Source organism: Podarcis gaigeae, assembly GCF_964106915.1.
Source record: "Podarcis gaigeae genome assembly, chromosome: 13".
Taxonomy (NCBI): Eukaryota; Metazoa; Chordata; class Lepidosauria; order Squamata; family Lacertidae; genus Podarcis; species Podarcis gaigeae.
Window position 1 is genome coordinate 26,277,139 of NC_139689.1, and position 23,801 is coordinate 26,300,939.

Here is a 23,801-nt window from a genome sequence, read left to right on the forward strand (position 1 = left end):
AGTCCTCTTAATAATCAAACAGGAAAGTAGTTATTCATTAAGTGCTAGGTATTCCCAGTGGAAATGCTGGAGAAAATGTGTTTGTCACATATTCAGAACTGTCACTTTTCAATTCCCTTTGGTTAGATAATAAGGTACCAGTGGTGTAGTGGTGAATTTTGAAGTTAGGAGCTCATCATAACAAACCCTGTAACCAATTGGGACTCCAAAATGTAGTGTGGTGTAGTTAGTATCTTGGAAATTGTTGGAGGAGACCTGGATCTATATCCCTGATCAGCCATGTGTCATGACTACAATCTATGCACAATACTTACTTGGGAGTAAGCTTTGTTGAATTCCACTATTCTAATATCAAACAACAGTAAAATTTGGAAGCTTAGTTACTGCTTCATCAACTTCCGAAAGCAAGGAGCATCTTGTGCCCTGGGAGATGATGACAAAACTGCTGTTGTACAGCACAGCAAGGGAGAGTATTGTTTGGAATTACCCAAGACAAGGGAAACCAACAAACCAATCATCCAGCAGAAATAGTATATGATCCCTCTCTACACAATGCTCTTCTCTCCATCACACAGTCAACGTTCTGATAATGCTTCTTGCATTCTTATTCAACTCACAGATTAAGAAAAAGTAGAATACAAAGCATTTTCTTTGTAGGGGAAAAATTCTTGTTTTGCCCTCCAGTACCTCTAGTCAAAATGAAGCCAGGGAGCCTCAGTTTCAAATCCTAGCCATAGTAACTAATGCTGTATTAGGTGGTCCAATCTATCACATACAACTCTACACACTCAGCTTCCCATTCCCTTATGTTTCTGTCTCTAAAGTACTCAATGGCTGCTCCAGTGCTTAATCAACAAGTCATCAACACCTGTACTGTACTTGAGCCTATTCTAGCTCGCCCACTAATGCCAGAATCCAAAACAGACCCAGAGCCATAAGTGCCAGAGCCCAAAATAGAGCCTGAGGCACCCAAAACAGAGTTCGAAACAGAGCCAGAACCGATCGTGCACACACATTTTTTTTTTACCCTCCCCCAACCCGGACATTTGCTTAAAATTGTAAAAAAAAAATCACCCAGATGGGCATGTAGGCGCCCAAAAGGACATGTCTGGGATTTCCTGGACATATGACAACTAACCCTATGACCATTGCGGAAACTAGGTCTAGGAGGGGGAAATATGCTTTCCATACAACCAGATTCAAGCTACTGAAGGCCTCATGTGCCCCTCTCTCCAGAGGTTCTTCACCATGAGTTTATTTGTGGCATTATTTCAATACCCTTTATTATCATATACAGTAATAAATGTTTCTCTTGAACCTCAATGCAATGAACTTCTTTTTTAAAAAAAATATTTTTATTAGTTTTCCAATACACCCACAATAATCGCCAAATTATAACAATAACAATTAATTCGCCAATTATACAATTATCAAAGCCCCAATCAATCTCCAGTTAAAGTGGCTCCCCACATGATAGTTTGGGTGCGTTTCCGATCTTATATCACTGTGTTTCATAATCTAAATTAATGTCAGTTACATTTCAGTTACAATAATAATCCTTTAGTCAACAGCTACATAATTAATGGTTTCCATTTGTGATGTTACAATATATACATTTATAAAGCTTCAAGTGAGGAACTCAAACTATTATCTTTATTCTGCCCTGCATGTGAAAACTGTTATATCCACGGAGATTCGTTCTGTCCATATAGTGTGTTGTCTCCTTCACTTCCCAGTTGTCTCTTTCACTTCCCAGCTGCTGTTTTCTCCCATCAGGACTTGGGGCAGAACTGAATCTTGAAGTTTCTCAGAGGTCTCATCTCTCCATCCCTTGCTTCGATGTCTCAGAACAGAGAACAGTCTGCTCAGGGCCGTCTTTAGCATATGCCCCGCCAGGGTGCAAAAATCTGCACAGCGGCCCCAAATTTAGTTTAGCCACCCCCAAATTAAGTTTTATTGAGCTTTTTTGGGGAGGGGAGAGCCAAAGTTGTTGACCTTTTTTGGGGGAGGTGAACTCAAAGTCGGGGGGGGGGATAGCTCGCCTGTAACAACGATGCAGCAGAAATAACTGCTTTTGTTTCTTGACTCTTTGGAAGTATTTGGTGCTGCAGAGTAATAGAGCGACAGAGGGGGGATGGGGATTTTCACTCCATTGTTTTTCACTGTCACTGATCGAGAGGGACCATATACAGTAGGTATACATTTGGCGCACCCCAGAATTTGGTGCCCAGGTGCCCCACACGCAACCCTGAGTAAAGACGGCCCTGAGTCTGCTAAAACACATTCTGTCTCAATAGTAAAACATGTCACCATTTCCCCCCTCAGCCTAGGAAAATGTGGGCAATTTTTGAACATGCTGAAGATTTAATACTCCTTTCCAACTCCCAGAATCTCTGCAGCATTCTTTTCACAGCCTCCAAATTCTTTTCCTTCCACAAGAGATTTATGGCCCAATTAAACTTTATCTTAGATTACATTCCATCAGTAGCACACATAAATCTCAGTCTCTTTTTCCTTGTCTGTTGTTTTTAAGCAGAGGTGAGGAGGATTACTCTGTGTTTCCAATAGTCATACTTGAGCTACCCCTCCCCTCCTTTCTTCATTTCAAATCACACACAGTTTCTATTTTTGCTTGTTAATATCAACCTTACTCCAATGTCCCTTCCTCACTTATAAATACATATTTTTTTAATTTTCCAGGTTGCCGAATTGTGAATATTTAAAAGAAACTTAGAATAAACAAACTGTGGCTTCCCTCTCCCCATCTGACTCTCATGCCGAAGAAAATCTTATCTCAATTAAATCCATGTAGCTGGTATATTTGCCAGTATGTTTTTGCAACCTTTTTGCATCACGTGCCTGTACTTTAAAGCCAATTAAATACAGTGGTACCTCGGGTTACATATGCTTCAGGTTACATACGCTTCAAGTTACAGACTCAGCTAACCCAGAAATAGTACCTTGGGTTAAGAACTTTGCTTCAGGATGAGAACAGAAATCGTGCTCCAGTGGCACAGCGGCAGTAGGAGGCCCCATTAGCTAAAGTGGGGCTTCACGTTAAGAACACTTAAGTTAAGTCAAGTTAAGAATGGACCTCTGGAACGAATTAAGTACTTAACTCGAGGCACCACTGTATCCCATTAAATGGAGAACCTCTGCTTCTTAATGGTGTCACAGGAGGGATTTCACCAGGTGAAGTGCTTTTGCACTCGGCGAATCCCTGCCTCCCATATTCCATTCAAAAGCCAGGTACCAAGATGAACTGTGAGTGAAGCCCATTTCCCCTGTCCCTGTGGGAGTTTGCAAGGATGATTTACCCTCTGTCATCCTTGTTTTTCATTCACTGACGATCACCAGCTGTTGTGGGGGATGCCTCCATTAATGCAATTGGGACCGTAAGCCTAATGCAATGAACTTCTGATTGCATCCTTCACTTCTTTATTTCGTAGTGTGTAGATGAATGGATTCAGCAATGGAGTAACAATTGTGTTCAAGATGTTGACAATTTTGGTCATTTCTAGGGATGTCCGTTTAGTAGGTTTGACATAGAGAAAGATGGTGGAGCCATACCAAATGAGCACTACAGCAAGATGGGACGAGCATGTAGAGAAGGCTTTTTGTTGACCTTGTACAGAAGGGATGCGTAGGATAGTGGTGATAATGCATATGTAGGAAAAAAAGGTGATCAGACAGGAGCCCAATATGACAATGATGGATATTACAAAAACTGCCATCTCAATGTCATAGGTATTGCTACAGGAAAGAACTATCCAGGAATCAATGTTGCAGTAAAAGTGATTGATCACACTGGGCCCACAGAAAGACAATCTTGTGATTAGAAAGGCCAGTATAAAAATAATGAGGAAACCACATAGCCAGGAGCCAGCTGCCAGCTTCCTGGAGAGCTTGTTGTCCATGATGGTGCTATAGTGCAGGGGATCACATATGGCCAAATATCGGTCATAAGCCATGACAGACAGCAGGAAGTATTCTGTGCATCCAAAGGAAAACACAAAGTACATCTGAAGGATGCAGCCAGTGAAAGAGATGCTTCTGCTCCTCCCCAGAAAGATGGCAAGAGTCTTAGGGATATAAGCTGTTGTGTACCAGATTTCTAGGAAGGAGAGATTACATAGGAAGAAATACATGGGAGTATGGAGACGACGATTTGCTATTACCAGAATGATGATGGCCACATTTCCCAGCAGTGACATCACATACATGATAAGAAAGAGCACGAAGATGGACATCTGTAAATACTGAGATCCCGGGAAGCCAAGAAGGATGAATTCCATCACTTTTGTTCCATTTTGCGATCCTTCATTTTTATTTCCCATCAATCTTCTTTTAACTGCTCGAACAAATAGCCAAATTAACAGATTCATTATCCACCAGTAAATGATACAATATTGGATATATATATATCCAACATGAACCTGCCCCTGCACCTTTCCCATCAACCTGTTATCTGTCAGCACTTTCCCCCCAAATACTCTGACTGGGGCTTTTTTAAAGCTGGAACTTGCCCGAACCAAGTTCCTCAACAAACGAAACACAGGGTAGTGATATAATAGCAAAATGCAAAGTCACATAGAAATATATCACCAAAGGCAACTACTTCACAATGAGGAATATAAACAAGCAAACAATTAAATTCCAAAAGTAGTATTTTTCTTTATAACCACTCATGTATTTGATAGAAGCAACATCAACTCTATTTGCAAATAGAACGCTGGAGGGCCACTTTCTGTTCTTCCCTTGGGAGATATGTATGTAGGAACAGATCTGCCCATTTCTCTAAACTAATGATTGTATACTGCATAGTCTTCATGGTACAGCTCCATGATTAAGCCCCTCTGTGGGAAGAAATGCTGATTGTACCAGAAGAGCATCCGGGAGCTGAGTTCCGGATATATATAAGAATATATTATTATTTCATGGGGTAAATCAGTTAATGTACTATATACATAATAGTATTAAGATCATCATCACCATTTGAAGAGAATGAGGGAGGCATTCATAGTGAATTCCAGCACCTCTTTTTCTAGAACAATATCACTGACTCTCACTATCTTGTAAGGTGAAAAGATCCTTCTTCATTGTGGCTATCTGCTAACAAAAAACTTTCCAATAGAGGCTCACCCAGTACCCTCACTGATTTATTTATTACTTGCTTTTGACTTCTGTTTAAACCTCACTTTATCTACCTTTTTCTGTCGGTATCATCAAACAGCCCAATAGTGTGTGTGTTCCCTAAGTGGGATATCACTATAGATAAGGTTTTGTTCCATGTTACTACTGTATATTGTGAGCCTAAACCATTGGTGGGACAACAAGGATAGCCTTCCCATTGGACCTTAGTCACTGGAAGATTGATACAGGGGGAAGGTACTCTTGAGGTGTTCGGGTCTCATGTTGCTTAGGACACTAGTGGCTGCTTGCTCCACCAGTTGCATCTTCTGGACTATCTTCAAGGGCAGTCCCATATGGAGTGAGTCACAATACACTACTTGGGAGGTTACTACGGCAGGGATTGATCCTAGATTATTCCAATCTAGGAATGGTGGTAGCCAGCAAACTAGCTGCACCTGCCCATAGTCATGCCAAATCACTGAACCCACCTGAGCTGCATGGAGTACCTCAGGTTACATGCCTTCTCCTTCCAATTGATACGTTAAATAAAGTTAGATTAGAATTCAATTTTTAAAAAGCCTCTGTCAACAATGATTTCAACATTATGCATATGCCTCTAAAAAGAAGGAAATAATTTCATTTTTCATTCTCTTTATGAGGTACATCATCACATATATGATGTTGTCCACAAAGTAAAACTATAAAACTTAGTATAGAACAATAAATAAAGCCTATTAGCTTTAAAACACAAAGTATCATGAAAGTGAGATCACTGCTCCTCCAAACACACAAACAAATCACTACAAAACACCACACTCAGCACAGAAGCAAAATGTGCACAATAAAACCACCAACCATGCCACAGGAACTTAAAAACAAATTCTTAAAAGGTCTTGAAATATAAAGAAAGCATGTGAATGATATTATAGAATAAAAAAATTCCCGTTGTTTAAATTACTGTAAAGTAGTATTGGAGGGAGGGGAAAATGTGTTCCTGCCATAATATGATGAAGTTGAACGCTTATGCAGTATATACAAACTGACTTTCATAACGTACTCTTTACTTATCCATCACAAAATGATATGTTCAATTTCACTAATTTATTTTTAATGCAGTAGTCTCTCTCTCTCTCTCTCTCTCTCTCTCTCTCTCTCTCACACACACACACACACACACACACACTACTTGAGATTACAATGGAGGGGTTTATGCCATTCACATTCACATTCAAATCACTTCTAGCTCACACCACTTCCAATCAAATACTTTTTCTTTCTAAATGGAGAAGGTGCCCCATTTTCTGTCTTGTACAGATCCACATCCTTTGTTCCCTTTCATGGCCCATTGCCTTATCAGGAAGCTGGAACTGCTTCAGGAGAATACAAAAAGTTGAATTCTCTCAAAGTTTATATTCCGAAACACACTGGAAAAATAGAGCCACTTACCAACTATTTACTGCTCTCTTTGTATCAATTCACTTATAATATATACTGTTCTTCCACTGTTACTATTTTCAACAACTAATTGACTGTCTTATTCTTTCTACTCACCCAGTTAAAAATTCAGGTAAGGATGCTGTCCTGCACAGCTGTTTGTAACTCAAATTAATTTAGTTGAATAAGAAATATTTATCTTATTAAAAGCCACGTCTCCTTTAAGATTTCACCTCAGCTTTGAAAATATACCCCTATCAAGTCTTAAACACCTATGGAGGAAAAAGAAATCCCTTAGATAACTTAAGCTGTGCTGTGTTCCCACAGGCCCTTCAACATAGAGAGTCTAGGAATACACCAAGGGATTTGAAGGATAGACCGAGCATCTGGGACCAATTCTAAGCAATCTGTCACTTAAGGTATACCGTATTTTTTGCTCTATAAGACTCACTTTTTCCCTCCTAAAAAGTAAGGGGAACTGTGTGTGCGTCTTATGGAGCGAATGCAGGCTGTGCAGCTATCCCAGAAGCCAGAACAGCAAGAGGGATCGCTGCTTTCACTGCGCAGCGATCCCTCTTGCTGTTCTGGCTTCTGGGATTCAGAATATATTTTTTTTCTTGTTTTCCTCCTCCAAAAACTTGGGGTGGACTTTTTCTTTAATACATCTTGAGCATCCAATTTGTGTGAATTGCATATAATTCTCTGGTGCACTATTAAAAATCCTTGCAGGGGGAAAACACTATTGGTGCAGGAATAAATTGCAACCACTAGGGGAGAAGTTTTCAAACTTTTTGAATCCAAGGCTCCCTTGACCAACTACATTCTTTCTGTGGCACCTGCCTTAAGGGGGTGACCAGGCTGAAACACAACGACTCCCCTTCCTGCCAAAAACGAATGAATAGAATAGCAGGTTAACTTAATTTACAGTACAGCAGACCATCTAATGCCCATGACCCAGCTATTCAATAAGTAGTAGGTGAAAAAACCAACCCACCCAGAGGTGGATCTGCCAAAGATTCCTACATGGCCCTGAAGCGATGAATAAGTCACACTGAGAGATGGGGGGAGGGTGGTGCTGCTAGGAAAAGAAGTGGGACGGAGGCTTCTCCCTCCCAGCCCTTAAAAGGACGACCCGCCACCACCTCACCCACAAGTGTATGATTGATGCAGAAGCAGCAGACGTGCTGTCTCCCTAAGTCTGAGCAGGCTGAGGATACAACAACTCCCCTTCCTGCCAAAAATGAATGAATAAAATAGCAGATTAACTTAATTAACAGGCCAGCAGACCATCTAATGCCCACGACCCTGTTGGAAAAATGCCCGGGAAGGATGCCACCTTCCCAAGACACCGAGGCGTCTCTCCAGTGGTCACCCTCTGGCTGTAAATCTTCCTCAGTCCAGAGAGACTGGTAATAAGCGACCCCTCCCTCCTGAGAGGAGCACACTCGTCTTCTGGCCTCTCATTGCAGAAGAAAAAGACAATCAGTAGCTATAAACTACTTTATTTCACAGTCCATATATACAGAGAACCCATCAGCGTGTCTGCTTTCTCTGAGCAGCAGTACGGAAGAGAACACTTCACTCAGAAGTGAAAGTAACTTTTTTTCACAGTACTGAGACTGTGCTGAGACTTCCTGTCTCACACTCCCAGACACTCACATGATATAAACAACCATTGTGCTGCTCGCTGGGCAGCTGCTGAGATAAAAATCCTAACAGACCCAGCTATTCAATATGCAGTAGGTGAAAAAACCAACCCACCCAGAGGTGGATGTGCCAATGATTCCTACATGGCCCTGAAGCGACGAATAAGCCACATTGAGAGATGGGGGGGGAGGGTGGTGCTGGGAAAAGAAGTGGGACGGAGGCATCCCCCCCACCCTTAAAAGGACGACCCACCACCACCTCACCCGCAAGTGTATGATTGATGCAGAAGCAGCAGATATGCTGTCTCCCTAAGTCTGAGCAGGCTGAGGATACACCCCACTGGCCAGTACTGAGGCAGAATTGGCAGCTGACTGGGTCTTCCTGTCACCTTGATTACCATTCATTCAGTAGGGATACCTGAACATGGGAATCTGAAGTATGGAGTTCTCCACATTCATATACTTCCACACAAGCAGCAATTTTGATTTATTACAAGGAAAAGAAAAACAGAACTAAATGCACAACCTGTCTGGCCAGTTACAAATTAATTGTATGTAGGCAGAGCCCAGTCATTGTTACATTCAAATATTCTATTCTAAAGAAATCTTAATTCTCTTAGAGATATGCAGAAGGAGTGGATGTATCTAGCATTATAAATCTACAGAAACTAAGAGTGCTGAGGAAAGAGTTGGAGCAAATGTGTGTTGCTAATTTGCCATTGTAAGAAACTATAATTTAAATATCTTTTTGGGGCCTCACTTATTCCTGTGTAATAAATGAAGGTGCAAAATTGTTCCATACACCTTACTCTGTCATGCTTTCCTGAGATAAGATTGAGCTGAAAAGGGAAAGACACTACTGTTGGGGGGAGGGGAGAAGTTCTTATCTCTGTAGTTCTGAGAACGGGCTTTTCTTATGTTCTTATTTATGGCTCCCAAATCAGAAATTTACCCCAAAATTAGCTTCATTGTTTGAAGTTGAGTTTCTCCTTAAGGGAGTTGATAACCTTCATATTTGCCAGGGCAATCTGGTTAAGTGTTAAGTAGGTAGAGGATGCCAGTTGTTCTCTTATGTCTTGGACAAGATAGAAAAGGTACTAGGGTTATAGGGCAATTTCAAAATTAAACCATGCCAGCCTGCACTGAGGATCTGCTCCATAGAAACAAACCACATAAAAAGTTAAAATAAGCACCAATCTTTTTGACAAATTGAAAACATTAAAATTTCATAATTAGGGGTTTAAAGCCATTGTGGCATTCACTATGTTGTATCTGTGTTATTTTTAGTGTATTTCACCACATGTTTACACAGAATTTATTACAGAGGGAAAAAGCTCAAAGGGCAATTTTTTTCTTCCCAAGTGGCTACAGATGGTTGGATGTTTACTTAATTACTTAAGTGTAAGTAGTTAACTTATTTTTTACTGATCCAACCCAAGAAGTGGGCAAAATATTCTGAATAATAATAATAATAATAATAATAATAATAATAATAATAATAATAAATATTTTTAATACCCTACCCATTTGGCTGGGTTTCCCCAATATCAAATATTGATTATATCCTCCCTTGTTTTTCAGTAACTTAGGCTTTGAGCTGACTCATAATTAAATATTCCCAAGTGTATATATACTGGTGATTCAAAGTAGTCCCTATTGTTGCTGCAATCAAGTCAATACAGCACTGCCAAATATAATTTGCTTTTAATTGGTGATGCATGCACCTCATTTATTGGTTTGCCAGGATGTCACATCACTCCTCCCATTTCCTCCACATAAAATACTGAACGAACTACTTTTCCCGCTTCTTACATCAAAACAGGTTTTCGGTTGTATTCTAAAGACTATATTCTAAGTATCAGGAAGAGAGAGAAATAAAATACTCTGTGACAATTGTCAAGACGGAGATTCAAGATGCATTTTGGAGGCAATATTTTGAAAGGTAAAACAAAATTTATTCTTCCTTCCTTCCTTGAAAGCACATTTAAACAGTAACTCTGAATTGCATCCAGACCTAAGCTTAAAGTAGACCTACTGAAATCTAACTTATGTCCCCATTCCTTCAATGGATTTACTCAAAGTATTGATCTGATATGTAGAGATCTGAAGGGTTCTGGAAGATTCTCTGTGTGAAAGAAACAAGCAGAAGGTTCAAGATGTTTGGGTTATTCCTTTAGAGAAGCTGAGTACAGCTGGCTTAAACTGATTCTGTTATCTCATGCTGACTATAAAAATAGGCCAGAAGAACCCTGGGTTTCACTTTCTCTTTCTATCGCTTTTCATTCTGGTGTGGTGTTCTGTACATAGTATGCTTAGTATTAAAGTTTACACTTGTAAGTTATTGTAAGTTTAAGTTAAGTCTGCTGCAACTGGATTTCTTATGGGCAGTGCCAATTCTGAATGTATTGGATTTGTGAACATTATGCTCATTTACCTTCAGTAGCAGTAAAGCTCTGCTGGATGAAATATTAATTAATTAATTAATTAATCTGGTCTATTTTTGGTGGAATCCTGCAATGTTTACTCTGCTAACTATACATTGGAATATATTCTAGATCAATATTGAGTAGAATTAATGACAATTTAGCCATTCAGATTTTGCTGATGATCCCTGATGATCCCTGATGATCCCATGCTGGCTGGGTTAATGTGAGTTGGAGTCCAGAAATCTATGCAGATCTACAGGTTCCCCATATTTCCATCACAGGGTCCAGTTCCTCTTTGAATGAGGAAGCATGGTACAGTGGTACCTCTGGTTATGTACTTAATTCGTTCCGGAGGTGCTTCAGGTTAAGAACTTTGCTTCAGGATGAGAACAGAAATCGTGCTCCGGCGGCCCGGCAGCAGCAAGAGGCTCCATTAGCTAAAGTGGTGCTTCAGGTTAAGAACAGTTTCAGGTTAAGAATGGACCTCCAGAACAAATTAAGTACTTAACCTGAGGTACCACTGTATATCAGTGAGTGCACTCTGTATAATTTAATTGGCTAAAACTCTGTGTGAACCAAATGACAGACCTTGAAAAAATTCCTGCTGAAGCTCATCTAGTCTGATTCCCCTGATTCTCCTTTCTGACACACCTAGAAGGCTGCTTATATTATGCCAAAAAGCATCATTAGTGATTGGGAAATCAATACATAGTTCAGAGGTGACAGCCCTAGACACTTGCCTCTCACCATGGATGTTCCTTCAGCTCTGGTCACCATGAAAATGAATGAGTGTCATACACTCATAAGAGATAATTAAAGCATTGCATTTGGAAGTAGCCCAGAATGGGGTGGAAGTTGTGAGTTTCCTATGTGTGTATTTATGTGCATGGCTGATGTAGTCTGGCACCTAGCAAGGAGTTTTCCCATGGCTGCATGTGATCGTACAATCTAAGGGATTTGCTAAGACACTATATGATTTATAGCAAATCAAATTATTCAAATTATGCTGAACTAATTTATTGTTCTGTTGGTCTTTCTTTCCTCCATACCCCATGTGTTTCTCTTTCCAGATGGAAATGGAAGCCCTAATCATACACTGATCACAGAATTCATTCTGCTGGGACTAGGAAACCTTCATGAGCTAAGGATCCCTATGTTTGTGGTATTCCTTGCAGTCTATATAGTAATATTAACAGGGAATATAATTATCATGGCAGTTGTGTTGACTGACCACAGCCTTCATACAGCTATGTACTTCTTCCTAGGAAACCTCTCTTTCTTAGAAATATGGTACACCACTAGTGTGGTTCCGAAGATGCTGAAAACATTACTGACTGCCCATGAGGCCATTCCCTTCTCAGCTTGTCTCCTCCAGTTTTACACCTTTGGCTCTTTGGCAGTTACTGAGTGTTTTCTTCTAGCAGCAATGTCCTATGATCGCTATGTAGCCATATGCCAACCACTGCATTATGGAAACTTAATGAGCTTCAGAGTGTGCATTCAGCTAGCAATAGGGTCGTGGATTGGTGGGTTTCTGACCCCAGTGTTCACCATAATAATGGTTTCTATGTTGCCTTTCTGTGCTTCTAATGAGATCAATCATTTTTTCTGTGATTTGGCCCCTGTCATCAAACTTGCCTGTGGAGACACACAAAAAGTGAGGTTCCCCTCTTTTCTTATCTCCATCCTTGTAACCTTCTCTCCTTTCCTTCTCACTATTATATCATACTATAAAATCGCCTCCACCATCCTCAAGATCCCATCTGCCAAAATCAAACAGAAAGCCTTTTCCACCTGCTCCTCACATCTCATTGTGGTTACAGTGTTCTATGGGACACTGATGGTGGTGTATGGTGTACCTACAACAACTTGGTATCCCAACTTAAGCAAAGTCTTTTCTATGCTCTATACAGTGGGGACACCAATGGTTAATCCTATTATATACAGTCTGAGGAACAAGGATGTCCAGAATGCATTGAGGAAGCTTTTGACTAGAAAGCCTATATTGCCACTTAAGTGAAGAGAATGTTGGCATACCATGTGAATGTGGAGAAGCACAGATCACTGTAAATTTGTATTTAAAAATTATTGTTTCCATATCTGATATTGGTTTTTTTATAAAAAATGTACAGATTCTTCTGAAACATACTTATGTGCATATGTACCACCTACACACACACACACACACACACACACACACACACACATCCAATCTGTGAATAAGGTATAAACATTGAAGCGTCATATACTTTCAGTGTGATGTGAATGTGTTATCAGCTGTATTCAGAGTTTAGTCATTCCCATTGATAGCCAATATGTGGAGAGTGGACACAGCCCACATCCCAGCCCTGAAATTGTGCATCTTTTTGTCCATTCCATGGATTTTTGTGCTTTCTCGTGCATTCATTATGGATCTCTGGATCAGGATATTCCTAAGTGAATATTGTTCCACATCTCAGGAAATATTGGGTCTCAGACAGCATGGAACCATGTCTGCTCTTAAGCAGTTGGAAACTGAAAGTACAAAAAACTTACCATTGGTGGGGAGAGGCATGGAAAGAAATGGAGGAGATAGAAGGAGACTGCCCCTGCTTACAGATCCATGGGAAAGTCAAAGAAAACTGTTCATGATCCCTCCAGTGGGGTAATTCTTTATTTGAATATTTTGTGCATCTGGCAATTTCAGATTCTTGCAAGCAACATATGGGACAGCTGCAGAACAGTGTGAAGAGCTTTCAAACCTGGGGGAATTAACAAGCTGAGCATATATCAGATCAATATAAAGTATTGATGGGCCAAAGAGCAGTCAGGGTACTCTGGGTGGTGGCTTTATTTCAAATATTAATATTGAACAGTTTGAAGTGACAGGGTGCATAAAAACTCACTCCTTTTGAAAATAAAACATTGTCAAGGTTCATGAGTTTAATTAAAGCTTTACTTGCAGAACTTGCTTCAAAACAACAAAAACATCAAAGATGCATCCAAATATTTCCATAGAATATATTGTGCAAGTCCAGCACAGGCTCAGCATCTTAGAAATAAAATATGAAATACTTCAAACAGATCTAAAATCAGAGGTCTGTCTCTCCTTACAGCCTCCATTTTTCCTGGAGCTGTATTCACACACTGGAGGGGTTATTCATACACCCTTACTTCCACAGAACCTGAGATCAAAGATTCAGCCACCACCCTTCCAATTTACAACTCAATACCTCTCATATGATCTAAGGTTAAAACCACCACAACAGAGCTACCAGAGAACAATAAAAATACCGAATTATCAACCCATTTAAGCAGCTTAGAGAGCTCTTCTTGCTGGCTATACTCCAATGGAATTTTCCAATGTTAAACCTTTCGGCAATACATAGAGCCATTCTTATTCCAGTGTCAATTAATTAATTATACTTTACAGACCTTGTATGTGCACCCCTGCCCCATCTCTATTTTAACCCTTTGTGTGTTCGGACAAATGCATGGAAACAGCTTTTATCTTCTCATGATGGCTGCAAACCTATGATAATTATAGTTATGGAAGGGAAGAAGCTTATTCAAGCCAATGGAAGGAGCGTGTCACTGACCTCTCTGTGGCTTTCAATACATTATCCTGCCTACAGATGTTTTGAGTTAAATGCAAAGGCTCCTGTGTCTCAAATTAATCTTTATTCTTTGTATTTATTTATTTAAGCTTTATTAAAGATTTTCCTGGGTTATAAAAGTACTGTATTGTCTCTATTTTCAGGTCATAGTGTCTTTTCTACAAATCAGTTACATTTGATGTGAGACATTTATGTTGTGTACAGTATAAGGTTGGGGGAGAAGAGAGGAGGGGAGCTTTATTAAATTTTAAAACACATATAAAGAAATAGAATCTTATTGCTGACAAAACAATAGTGTATACGTCAAAGAAACAAAAGGTGGTAATTATTTAAAACAAAAACCAGTAAATCAAGAGCTCTGCAATGTATACCATATCTCAAACGCATCCATTGGGAATATAAGCTTGTTATTCATTTCTCTTGGTATGTCAAAATAAATTACAAAGTTTATACATAAAAATTCAAACTTGCTATTTCGTGTGAGAAAGAAAGGAAGAGTCAGAAGGGTGGAGCTGTAATGCTAGCTTTCCAGCAGTGTTGTTACTGCCACTTACCAGGAGCAAAAGGGGTGCAAAGAGGTTAGCATGGTGCAGGTACACAGGTGGGGCCAACCCTGTGCTCACATCACTTCAACCATACCCTGCAGACCTTGTCACCTCACTCTCCACCCTGCTGGTCAGCAGCAGCACCACTGTTGAAAAGCTAGTGTTGCGCCAACACCTTGTAAATTGACCTAGAAATATTTATCATGATGAGTGCATTATAATTTGAAATAATGAAAATACGAGCGCAGAATTTCAATAGGACTATGAGAATTTATCAGGGAGCTTCCAGACTTGGGTCACAAGATTCCAGGTAATGGGATTTTCAAAGCAGATTTGCAAGTTCCCTTCTCAGAAAGTGTGTCTCAAGAATGTTTAAGGAAGGCTAAAGTATTTAGGTAGACTAGAAGGAATTGGAAGATTTTACCACATCTGTAGTATAATGTATCCTGTGGTGCTGGCATACAGTGTCTCAAGCCCTATGTTGCTGCCTTTGGCTGCAGTTTACTTATAGCAAATCCAACCTCAACATTTTTTTGGGGAAATGTTATCAATATTGCTGCATAGCGTTTGACCAGTTTATGAAAGCCAAAGCTTTACTCAACAACATTCTTAGTGTTTCTTTAACCTCCTTATTCCTCAGACTGTATACAATGGGATTAAACATAGGAGTCAGAACAGTATACAACAAGGAAAGTATTTTGTTTAATTCTACTGACTGTGTCCCTATAGAGACTGCATATGTGATGCCCAGAGTCCCATAGAAGGAGCTTACTACAATTAGATGAGAGCTACAAGTGGAAAAGGCTTTCTTCTTTCCAGATGACGATGGAATTTTGAAAATGGTCAGTATGATAGAGACGTATGATGTGATGGTTAGAAGAAAAGGAACTAATGACACAGCAAAGCATGCTACAAAGATGGCCACTTCTGCTAGGTGGATATCAGAACAGGACAACTTCAACAAGGGTGTCAAGTCACAAAAGAAATGATCAACCTGATTGGGGCCACAAAGTGTTAAGGACGTGGATACAATGATGTTCAGCCCAGCAGCTAACAGGAAGCCCCATAACCATGTTCCAGCAGTTAATTTAAGGCAACAATTCCAATTCATTGATTTGGCATAGTGCAGTGGATTACAGATGGCAAGATAACGATCATATGACATGAGCAACAGGAGAAAGCATTCAACAGTTCCCAGGGCACAGAATATGTATAGCTGTATGATGCAGCCTGTCAATGAAATGGTCTTGTCCTTTCTCAGTAAATCCACCAACATTTTGGGGGTAATGTTTGAGGTATACCAGAGTTCCAAGAATGATAAATTGCCAATAAAGAAATACATGGGAGTGTGAAGTTTCTTATCAACTGATACAGATATTAAAATAAGAAAATTCCCGACCATTGTTATTCCATAAATTCCTAAAAACAGTGGAAAAACAAAAAACTGAAGTTCCTGGAGGTCCCCAAATCCATGGAGAATTAATAGATTCATTGTTGTTCTGTTTTGCTGCATAAAAATTTCCATCAGGTAATCCTAATTATGGGAGGAAGAAGTATTTTAAACAATAATGCAGAAATGTTTAATCACAAAATTATGTGTCAAAGCAGACTGTTCACCATGGTGAAAAATGCAAATATGACAGTCTTGTGGCACCTCACTCAATACCAAGAAATTTATTATTTATTATTCCATTTAAGATGCCAGAAGACTGCCAGTTTTGCTGCAAGGGACTAATACAGCTACGCTTTTGGAAAGAGCCATTTAAAAAACCTCCAAAAGATAGTTTGCTGAATTGTTAATCATGAAGTGTGTATTCATTTTTGTGTTTGCTGTTAAGTATTCATTTTCCCTTGTTTCTTTGTATGAAATGATGTATGAAATTTTATTATGGGTTGTGACTGAAACAATTACATCTGAAATGAAGACAGTGGATAAGGGATATGTAACAAACCTTACCTTTTCTGTCTAGTTTTCTCAATCGGCTTCTGCACATTTGGGCTTTTCTTCTGATGTGTCTCATTCAAATGATTATATCTGGGTATCTTCAGGATTTTGGGAGTGGGGGGAGTGAGGGATTCTTAAGTCACACTTTTGTCACATTTGTCCATCTCACTCAAATATGACTCAAGCCATGACTTTCCATCTCAGAAATGGCTTTTAAGAATCTTCCTTCATACCCTACCTACACTCCTGCTATTTGTTCCTATTGTCTGGGTGGTTTTATCTAAACACCTTTAATTCTTTTAGATTCTGTCATTCAGTTTGCACATCTTTTATTCTCTGTTGTTTTTTTTTAAAAAGCAAGATTCACCAGAGATTATTTCTGTAGAGACAGACAGAAATATTAATAACAAGGCACTAGAGAATATAGTCTGTAACTAGTTTAATGATGAGGTTTGAGAGCTAATATGAGTAAGGGACAGTGTGCTGAAATTATATTTCAGAAACATGGGTATATCAATCATTCCTAGTGTGTGGTGTTAGGTCAATCATTATGTTGCATTCAGTTTCCATTTAAATAAGTGAGGCTTTTCAAGCTAAATATGACTAATTAAGGTGGCAATCCTATAATCCTTTACATGGGAGAAGGAAAGAACAAACCTCTCTATTTTTATTTCCTTGTGTGTCTCATCCTTCCAATCTTTGGTACAGTTCACCCTATTCTACAATTACTAATTACCCTCTCCCACAAGCTCATTTAAATAGCATTAGTATATTATTATCGTGCTCAGATGAGCAGGTATGAAATAAATCCAAACACTAGAAAAAGCCAGCATGCCTAAGACGAGGGGCTCAGTGTTAATGAACATGTCAAGTGATGTCCCAGCTAGAAAAGCAAAAGTGAAGCTGCAGATGACCAGAAACCTGACTGTAGGACGTGATGATGGAGTCTTCATTTTATTCCAGTGTGGTTCCATCATTCAACCTGACATCCCAAAGTCAACTATTTTACCAGCCCTACTTTATTAATACTTCATTAACACTTGTGTCACTAGAAAACTGATTAAAAGCAACATACCACAAAAGTGAGCAAATTGCAGGAATTACATACAGTGGTACCTCGCTAGACGAATGCCTCGCAAGACGAAAAACGCGCAAGACGAAAGGGTTTTTTGTTTTTTGAGTTGCTTTGCAAGACGATTTTCCCTATGGGCTTGCTTCGCAAGACGAAACGTCTTGCGAGTTTGTTTCCGTTTTCTTAAAACCATTAATACCAGGGTGCATCCGTGCTTCGCAAGATGAAAAATCCGCAAGACGAAGAAACTCGCAGAACGAATTAATTTCGTCTTGCGAGGCACCACTGTATTTGGATGAATGAATGGAGATATTAACATGCAAAATCAGCCAATCCTTTTTCCAGTTAACAGGTTCTTTGTGTTGAGATCAGCCCTGAAAACAATGACGTAACACTTGGGGAAGAAGATGCAAGCCAACAGCCCGGTATTGGAGGCCAAGATGGCAAAAAGCTCCACAGCCACAATGTGTTTCCCCTTGGTGCTCAGATAACCAGGAATAAAGGAGATCCAAACACTGCAAAACACCAACATGCTGAAGGTGATAAACTTGGCTTCATTGAAGGTGTCAGGCAAGCTTCTGGCTAAGAAAGCGACAATGAAGCTGAAGAGGGCCAGGAAGCCAATGTAGCCCAAGACACAGTAGAACATGGTGATGGAACCTTCATTGCATTCCAGTATGATCTTCCCAGTCTGTGAGTACATATCAACATCTGGGAATGGTGGAGAGGTCAACAACCATGCAATACAAATACAGACTTGTTTGAGGGAGCAGGAAAGAACAATGGAAATAGCCACTTTTTGGCCCAGCCATGTCCTCATCCTATTGCCTGGCTTTGTGGCCAAGAAGGCCAGGACTACAAGGATTGTTTTTGCCAGCACGCAAGAAACTGCCACAGAGAAAATGATACCAAAAGTCATTTGTCGGAGAAGGCAGGACACCTTCCTAGGTTTGCCAATGAAGAGCAAGGAAGAAAGATAGCACAACAGGATGGCAATGAGAAGAACACAGCTGAGGTTCTGGTTGTTGGCTTTGACAATGGGTGTGTTCCAATTCTTCACAAATGTTTGTAACACAAAACAAGTGATCACAGCAAAGGAAAGAGCAACACTAACCAAAACAAAACCCAAGGGCTCTTGATAAGATAGGAAAGATATAACCTTAGGGATACACTGGTCATGGTTCTCATTCGGATAGTGATCTTCTGGGCACTTGATACAATAAGCTGCATCTGCAATATAATATATATACAATATATGCACGCAATTAGTGTTGGCCAAAATTGTCTCAACACATTTATTTCCCTTTAGTCCATTTATTCCCAGAAATATCTGTTCTGCCCCCCCCCCCGCCCCTGTTTCAATTATTTAGTGATAGCATATCAGTATATTAGTATCAGTAAAAGGAATAATGTTGTCCCTTTAAGGAAAGGTAGTGCCTTTCCCCAAAGCAGGCTGGGAAATGAAGGCACAGGAGTATTTTATTTTCTATTCGCTCTGCCCAGAGCGGAGAAAACCTCCTTCCGTCCTTTACAACCTAGTTCAGTTTAGTTCTTGCAAGCCCAGGAAGAGAGGCAAATTCACTTGTTCTTTAAAAAACTCCATTAAAAACTCCATAGAAAACACCATAAAGAACTTCATGGAGAGTTTCCTAACTGCATTCATTCAAAGCAAAAGAACATCATACACTCGAATGTGAGTAAATATCTCTACGTGTGCCTTGTGAACTTCAGTAAAATGCCTGCTCTAGAGGTTTGTGGAGTTTTGTTTATAATATCCAGATTGAGAGAAGTCTCAGGATGGAACAATGCCTATTTTGAAAGCAATGGCTCTAACCCAGGCTTCCTCAACCTCAGCCCTCCAGATGTTTTGAGACTACAATTCCAATCATCCCTGATCACTGGTCCTACTAGCTAGGGATCGTGGGAGTTGTAGGCCAAAAACATCTGGAGAGCCGAGGTTGAGGCAGTCTGCTCTAACCCCTCAATCCTTTAAAATCATGAATTTCTTGGGGTCCTCCTGATCAGGATTAGGATCACACAGTACAAGGAGCAGTTTTTAACCCTTTTGTTGCTGTGCTGTGCTCCATACAAAGTATGCAGCAATCTGCAACACATTTCCCTGTGCATATCTTTATATTGCTACATACCCTTCTTGTTAGAAATCATGCTTTCTGAGCATGGAGTGCAGTCATAGCAACAGGCTGGTTTTCCTTCTTGAACTATTTTGCTGTGTCCAGTATGACAGCTTTTGACACATGTAGACCGTGGTGGTATCTGTTCATAAAAATATATCATTATCAATCTTTATTAAGGTCTAGAGACCCAACAAATCGTTTCAAAGCAATGCACAATTCAGACAGCCTACCTCCAGGTTAAACAAGCATTAAGAAATGCATACCTGTACTGATTTACCCTGCAGTTCATTGAGAAAGGAAGAAGGTGTGTCTATCAAAAGGGTAAAAAAGTAAAAGGTAAGGTAAAGGACCTCTGGACAGTTAAGTCCAGTCAAAGGTGATTATGGGGTGCGGTGCTCATCTCACTTTTCAGGCTGAGGGGGCCGCTGTTTGTCCACAGACAGCTTTCTGGGCCATGTGGCCAGCATGACTATACCGCTTCGGGTGCAACAGCGCACTATGATGAGTGCCAGAGTGCTCACAAATGCTGTTTACCTTCCCACTGCAGTGGTACCTATTAATCTATTTGCACTGGTATGTTTTGTAACTACTAGATTGGCAGAAGCTGAGGTCACCACCGTTGCACAGATTTGAACCGCTGACCTTCTGATTGGCAAGCCCAAGAGGCTCAGTGGTTTAGACGACAGTGCCACCTGAGTCCCTTCAGTCAAAAGTGTATATGACTAATAGCACAGAATCAGATGGGTCCCACAGGAACTTAAGTGTGTGACATTTGTTTTCCAGCTCTATGCCTCAAACAATACCAGTTGGGGAGACTCTTCCCAGTTTCCTCCCTGGCTCAGTTGTGACATATGTGAGTCAGGCTTATGAATTAAAGCCTTGCTGTGACAAAGGTGTGTGTGTGTGTGTGTGTGAGAGAGAGAGAGAGAGAGAGAGAGAGAGAGAGAGAGAGTCAGTCAATGACAGCAGGACTTAAGCTGTCATAGTCTAGGCTTCTTCTTTTTTTACAGTCATGGTACAAACTAAGGAAGTACAGTGTTCCATCAGGCCTATGCCCCAGCTCTGCCCCTAGGAGTCAGTAATGGGTGCTGATTGTCTCCCAGGGTCAACAGAGACTCAAATACTGCCAGCACCACTGGCCAGGGTCCAAAACAATTCCCTTCCACCTGCCTTGCCTAGAATTCGACATGGTCTGTTGCAGAGAAACACCTTATCTGAACTTATCTAGATATAGTGCACCAGTCTATGATCATTCAAGACAAATGATGGACTGAAGGTTTCACAGCAGCAATGCAGATAATCCAGAGTAGCAGCATTCTATTATTATATGGAACACGTCCCTACCTCCTTTAATCTTCTATTCCACACAATGGCATCATTGATAATGCTGAACATTTGACCTGATGAAACCCTTCCAACCCTGACTTTTTGGTAGGTCTGATTGGGGAAAGTGACCCAGTTGATGATATCATATCCAATGCTCAATTCTTTGTTCTCAAACAAGACTTCTTGGGCAGCTCCATTGTTAAAGTGGATGTTTTCCAGGAAAGGATGGAGCTAGTTTTGGAGACAATGCAATAAATTTTATAAAATGGAACCCGTTGTTTCTGCCTGTTCAATTCTGCAATATGCAAGCATTTTAAAACTGGACCCAAAGTACAAATTCAGAAGATTTCTATCACTATCTCCACACAAAAAGGGAATAGCAATGTGAATTAGTTGTGTAACTTGATTGGGAGAAATTACAGCAATTATTATCAACTGGAGTGAATTTTCTTACTCTCATCCATTCAGACATCTATAAACTACTGTTAACATAAACATGGAAATAATATTTTCCTCAGTTCCCTATCAACTTACAACCTCTCAGTTTGAATTCATTGGTGTCAGTTATTTGGTTTTATTTTATATATAAAAGTAAGGTAATCACCTTGGCCTACAAAAGCAAATCCAAAATTGACAGAAGGGCAAAAAATGTCACAAAATAGTCAGCAAATTCCATATTCTCCATTTATCTTTCATTGGGTTGAGGAGGGAGAAAAATATATTCTACCCCACCCCCAATATTTTACTTAATATCTTAAGAGAATTTCCCCACAGCAATTTGCTAAGCAGAAGAAAATAGACACACACCCCTCAGCAGCTTCAGACAACCACACAAGGACATTCCCTGGAGTAGGGAGCCAAAATTGCACCTGTGGATGCCATTGAACCCAAAAGTATGTCCTATAATACCCATGGAAACCATTTTGTGACTGGTGGCCAAGACTCATTCTCAAAATTCAAAATATGCCCATTATCCCATGATGTATAGCCAAATTCCATCCTCAGAGTGATTTATTTACCTTCCATGCATGAAAATTCACATGTTCCACTTTGCTTTTATCCAGCATTATTCTTTGTCTGGCAAAATATGCAGCATGCAAAGCATGTGCCACAGCATAGACAGCATTGTAGATACCATGGCTCTCACCAGACATATCCATCTCAAAAACATTTGAATGAAGATTCTCCACTCCTCTACAGCTTTCACATTGATTTATTGGAAATTGCCAGACTAAACAGAGGAATGTCCTTAGTGTTTTATCAAACTTTATGTTCAGAAGAAATTCCTGAAATCCTGACACCACATTTGTGTGGACTGAGAAAGAAAAGGCACCAAATAAAATGTTCCTGCCAATCAATTCTCCATTGGGAGAGGTACTGAAATACCACCGCGGTGGCATGATCCAGACCTTCCCTATTAGGACTTTCTTCTTTAATTCAATGCCTTCTAAGGACAACACTAGTATATGGAATAAGAGAGAGTCCATTGCAAGAATAATCACATTGGCATGAGTTAAAATAAGTGTTTGTGCCATCACTATAATTCTTTTAATGTTATGTTTAAGAGCAAGGTCATTTGCTGTACCCTTTTGCAAGAAGGCAACACATATTTTGTTCTGGGCAAACAAAGGAATCAGTTTCTGCACAAAGTTTTCTCCAGCATCATCATCAGATACAACCAGGCCAATCCATGTCCATTTGAAATGCCAGAGTAGCTGGATGATCCCCATATGATAGGTAGTTTCCCTTGGTGCCATCCAGTACAAAAAAGGGAAATCGCTTTTCCCACTTACTGCAGCCTCAAATGAACCAAAAGTGAGCTAAGAAACAGAGGTATATCATTTTAACACTCTAAAGAATAATAATAATAATAAATCCACTCTGCCATTATAGGAAACTGCACCAAAAGCTAACAATCTGGAGCTTATCTCTTATATTTAGTATTTCTTATGCTTCTTGACAAATAGCCGAAAGTATTTGTTGTAGAGTCCCATAAACATATTAGCTTCTTTATTTTTTTTATTCTTCGTGTTTAAAACAAATGGGGCATATCCAGTTTTAGCCATACTCAGAGTAGATGCATTGAAATAAATGAAATAATGAAAGTCCATTGGTTAAATGGCTCTACTCTAACCAATATAAACATATATAAATGTAAGAATAATTTTCTTAATCCCCCCCCCAAAAAAAAAAATCTGGCTGGGTTGTGCCAGCCACTCTGGGTGGCTTCCAGCACACACACACGCACACACAAAAAAAACCTTAATAAAACATCAAACATTTAAAAAATTCCCAATACACGGCTGCCTTAAGATTTCTTCTAAAAGTTGTGTGGTTCTTAATCTCCCTGACATCTGATGGGAGGGCATTCCACACGGTGAGTGCTATATACTGATCCCAAATAAAGGCTGCATTTTAAATAAATAAATAAATAAATGTAGCATTTCTCTATTTGATAAATCTAAGTATTGAATATTCTACAAAATTTGTTTTTTGTACATATGTCAATAGTTGATTTTTACTTTATTTATTTATCTCTAGAT

The 23,801-nt window shown here is 39.8% G+C and overlaps 2 protein-coding genes across 2 annotated transcripts; one reads left to right on the forward strand and one right to left on the reverse strand.

The window, feature by feature from the left end:
• Positions 1–3,140: 3,140 nt before the first annotated feature.
• On the reverse strand, positions 3,141–4,337 carry LOC310829646 (olfactory receptor 6F1-like; the record flags this gene model as incomplete). The annotated part of the gene is made up of 1 exon (XM_083708364.1): positions 3,141–4,337. One exon carries the CDS (start codon positions 4,335–4,337, stop codon positions 3,402–3,404), a length of 936 nt encoding a protein of 311 aa, XP_083564490.1. The 3' UTR covers positions 3,141–3,401.
• A 2,261-nt stretch (positions 4,338–6,598) lies between these two features.
• LOC310829688 (olfactory receptor 10R2-like) lies at positions 6,599–14,459 on the forward strand. The gene is made up of 2 exons (XM_083708423.1): positions 6,599–6,986; positions 11,710–14,459. Exon 2 carries the CDS (start codon positions 11,793–11,795, stop codon positions 12,657–12,659), a length of 867 nt encoding a protein of 288 aa, XP_083564549.1. The 5' UTR covers positions 6,599–6,986; positions 11,710–11,792; the 3' UTR covers positions 12,660–14,459.
• The last annotated feature ends 9,342 nt before the right edge of the window (positions 14,460–23,801 follow it).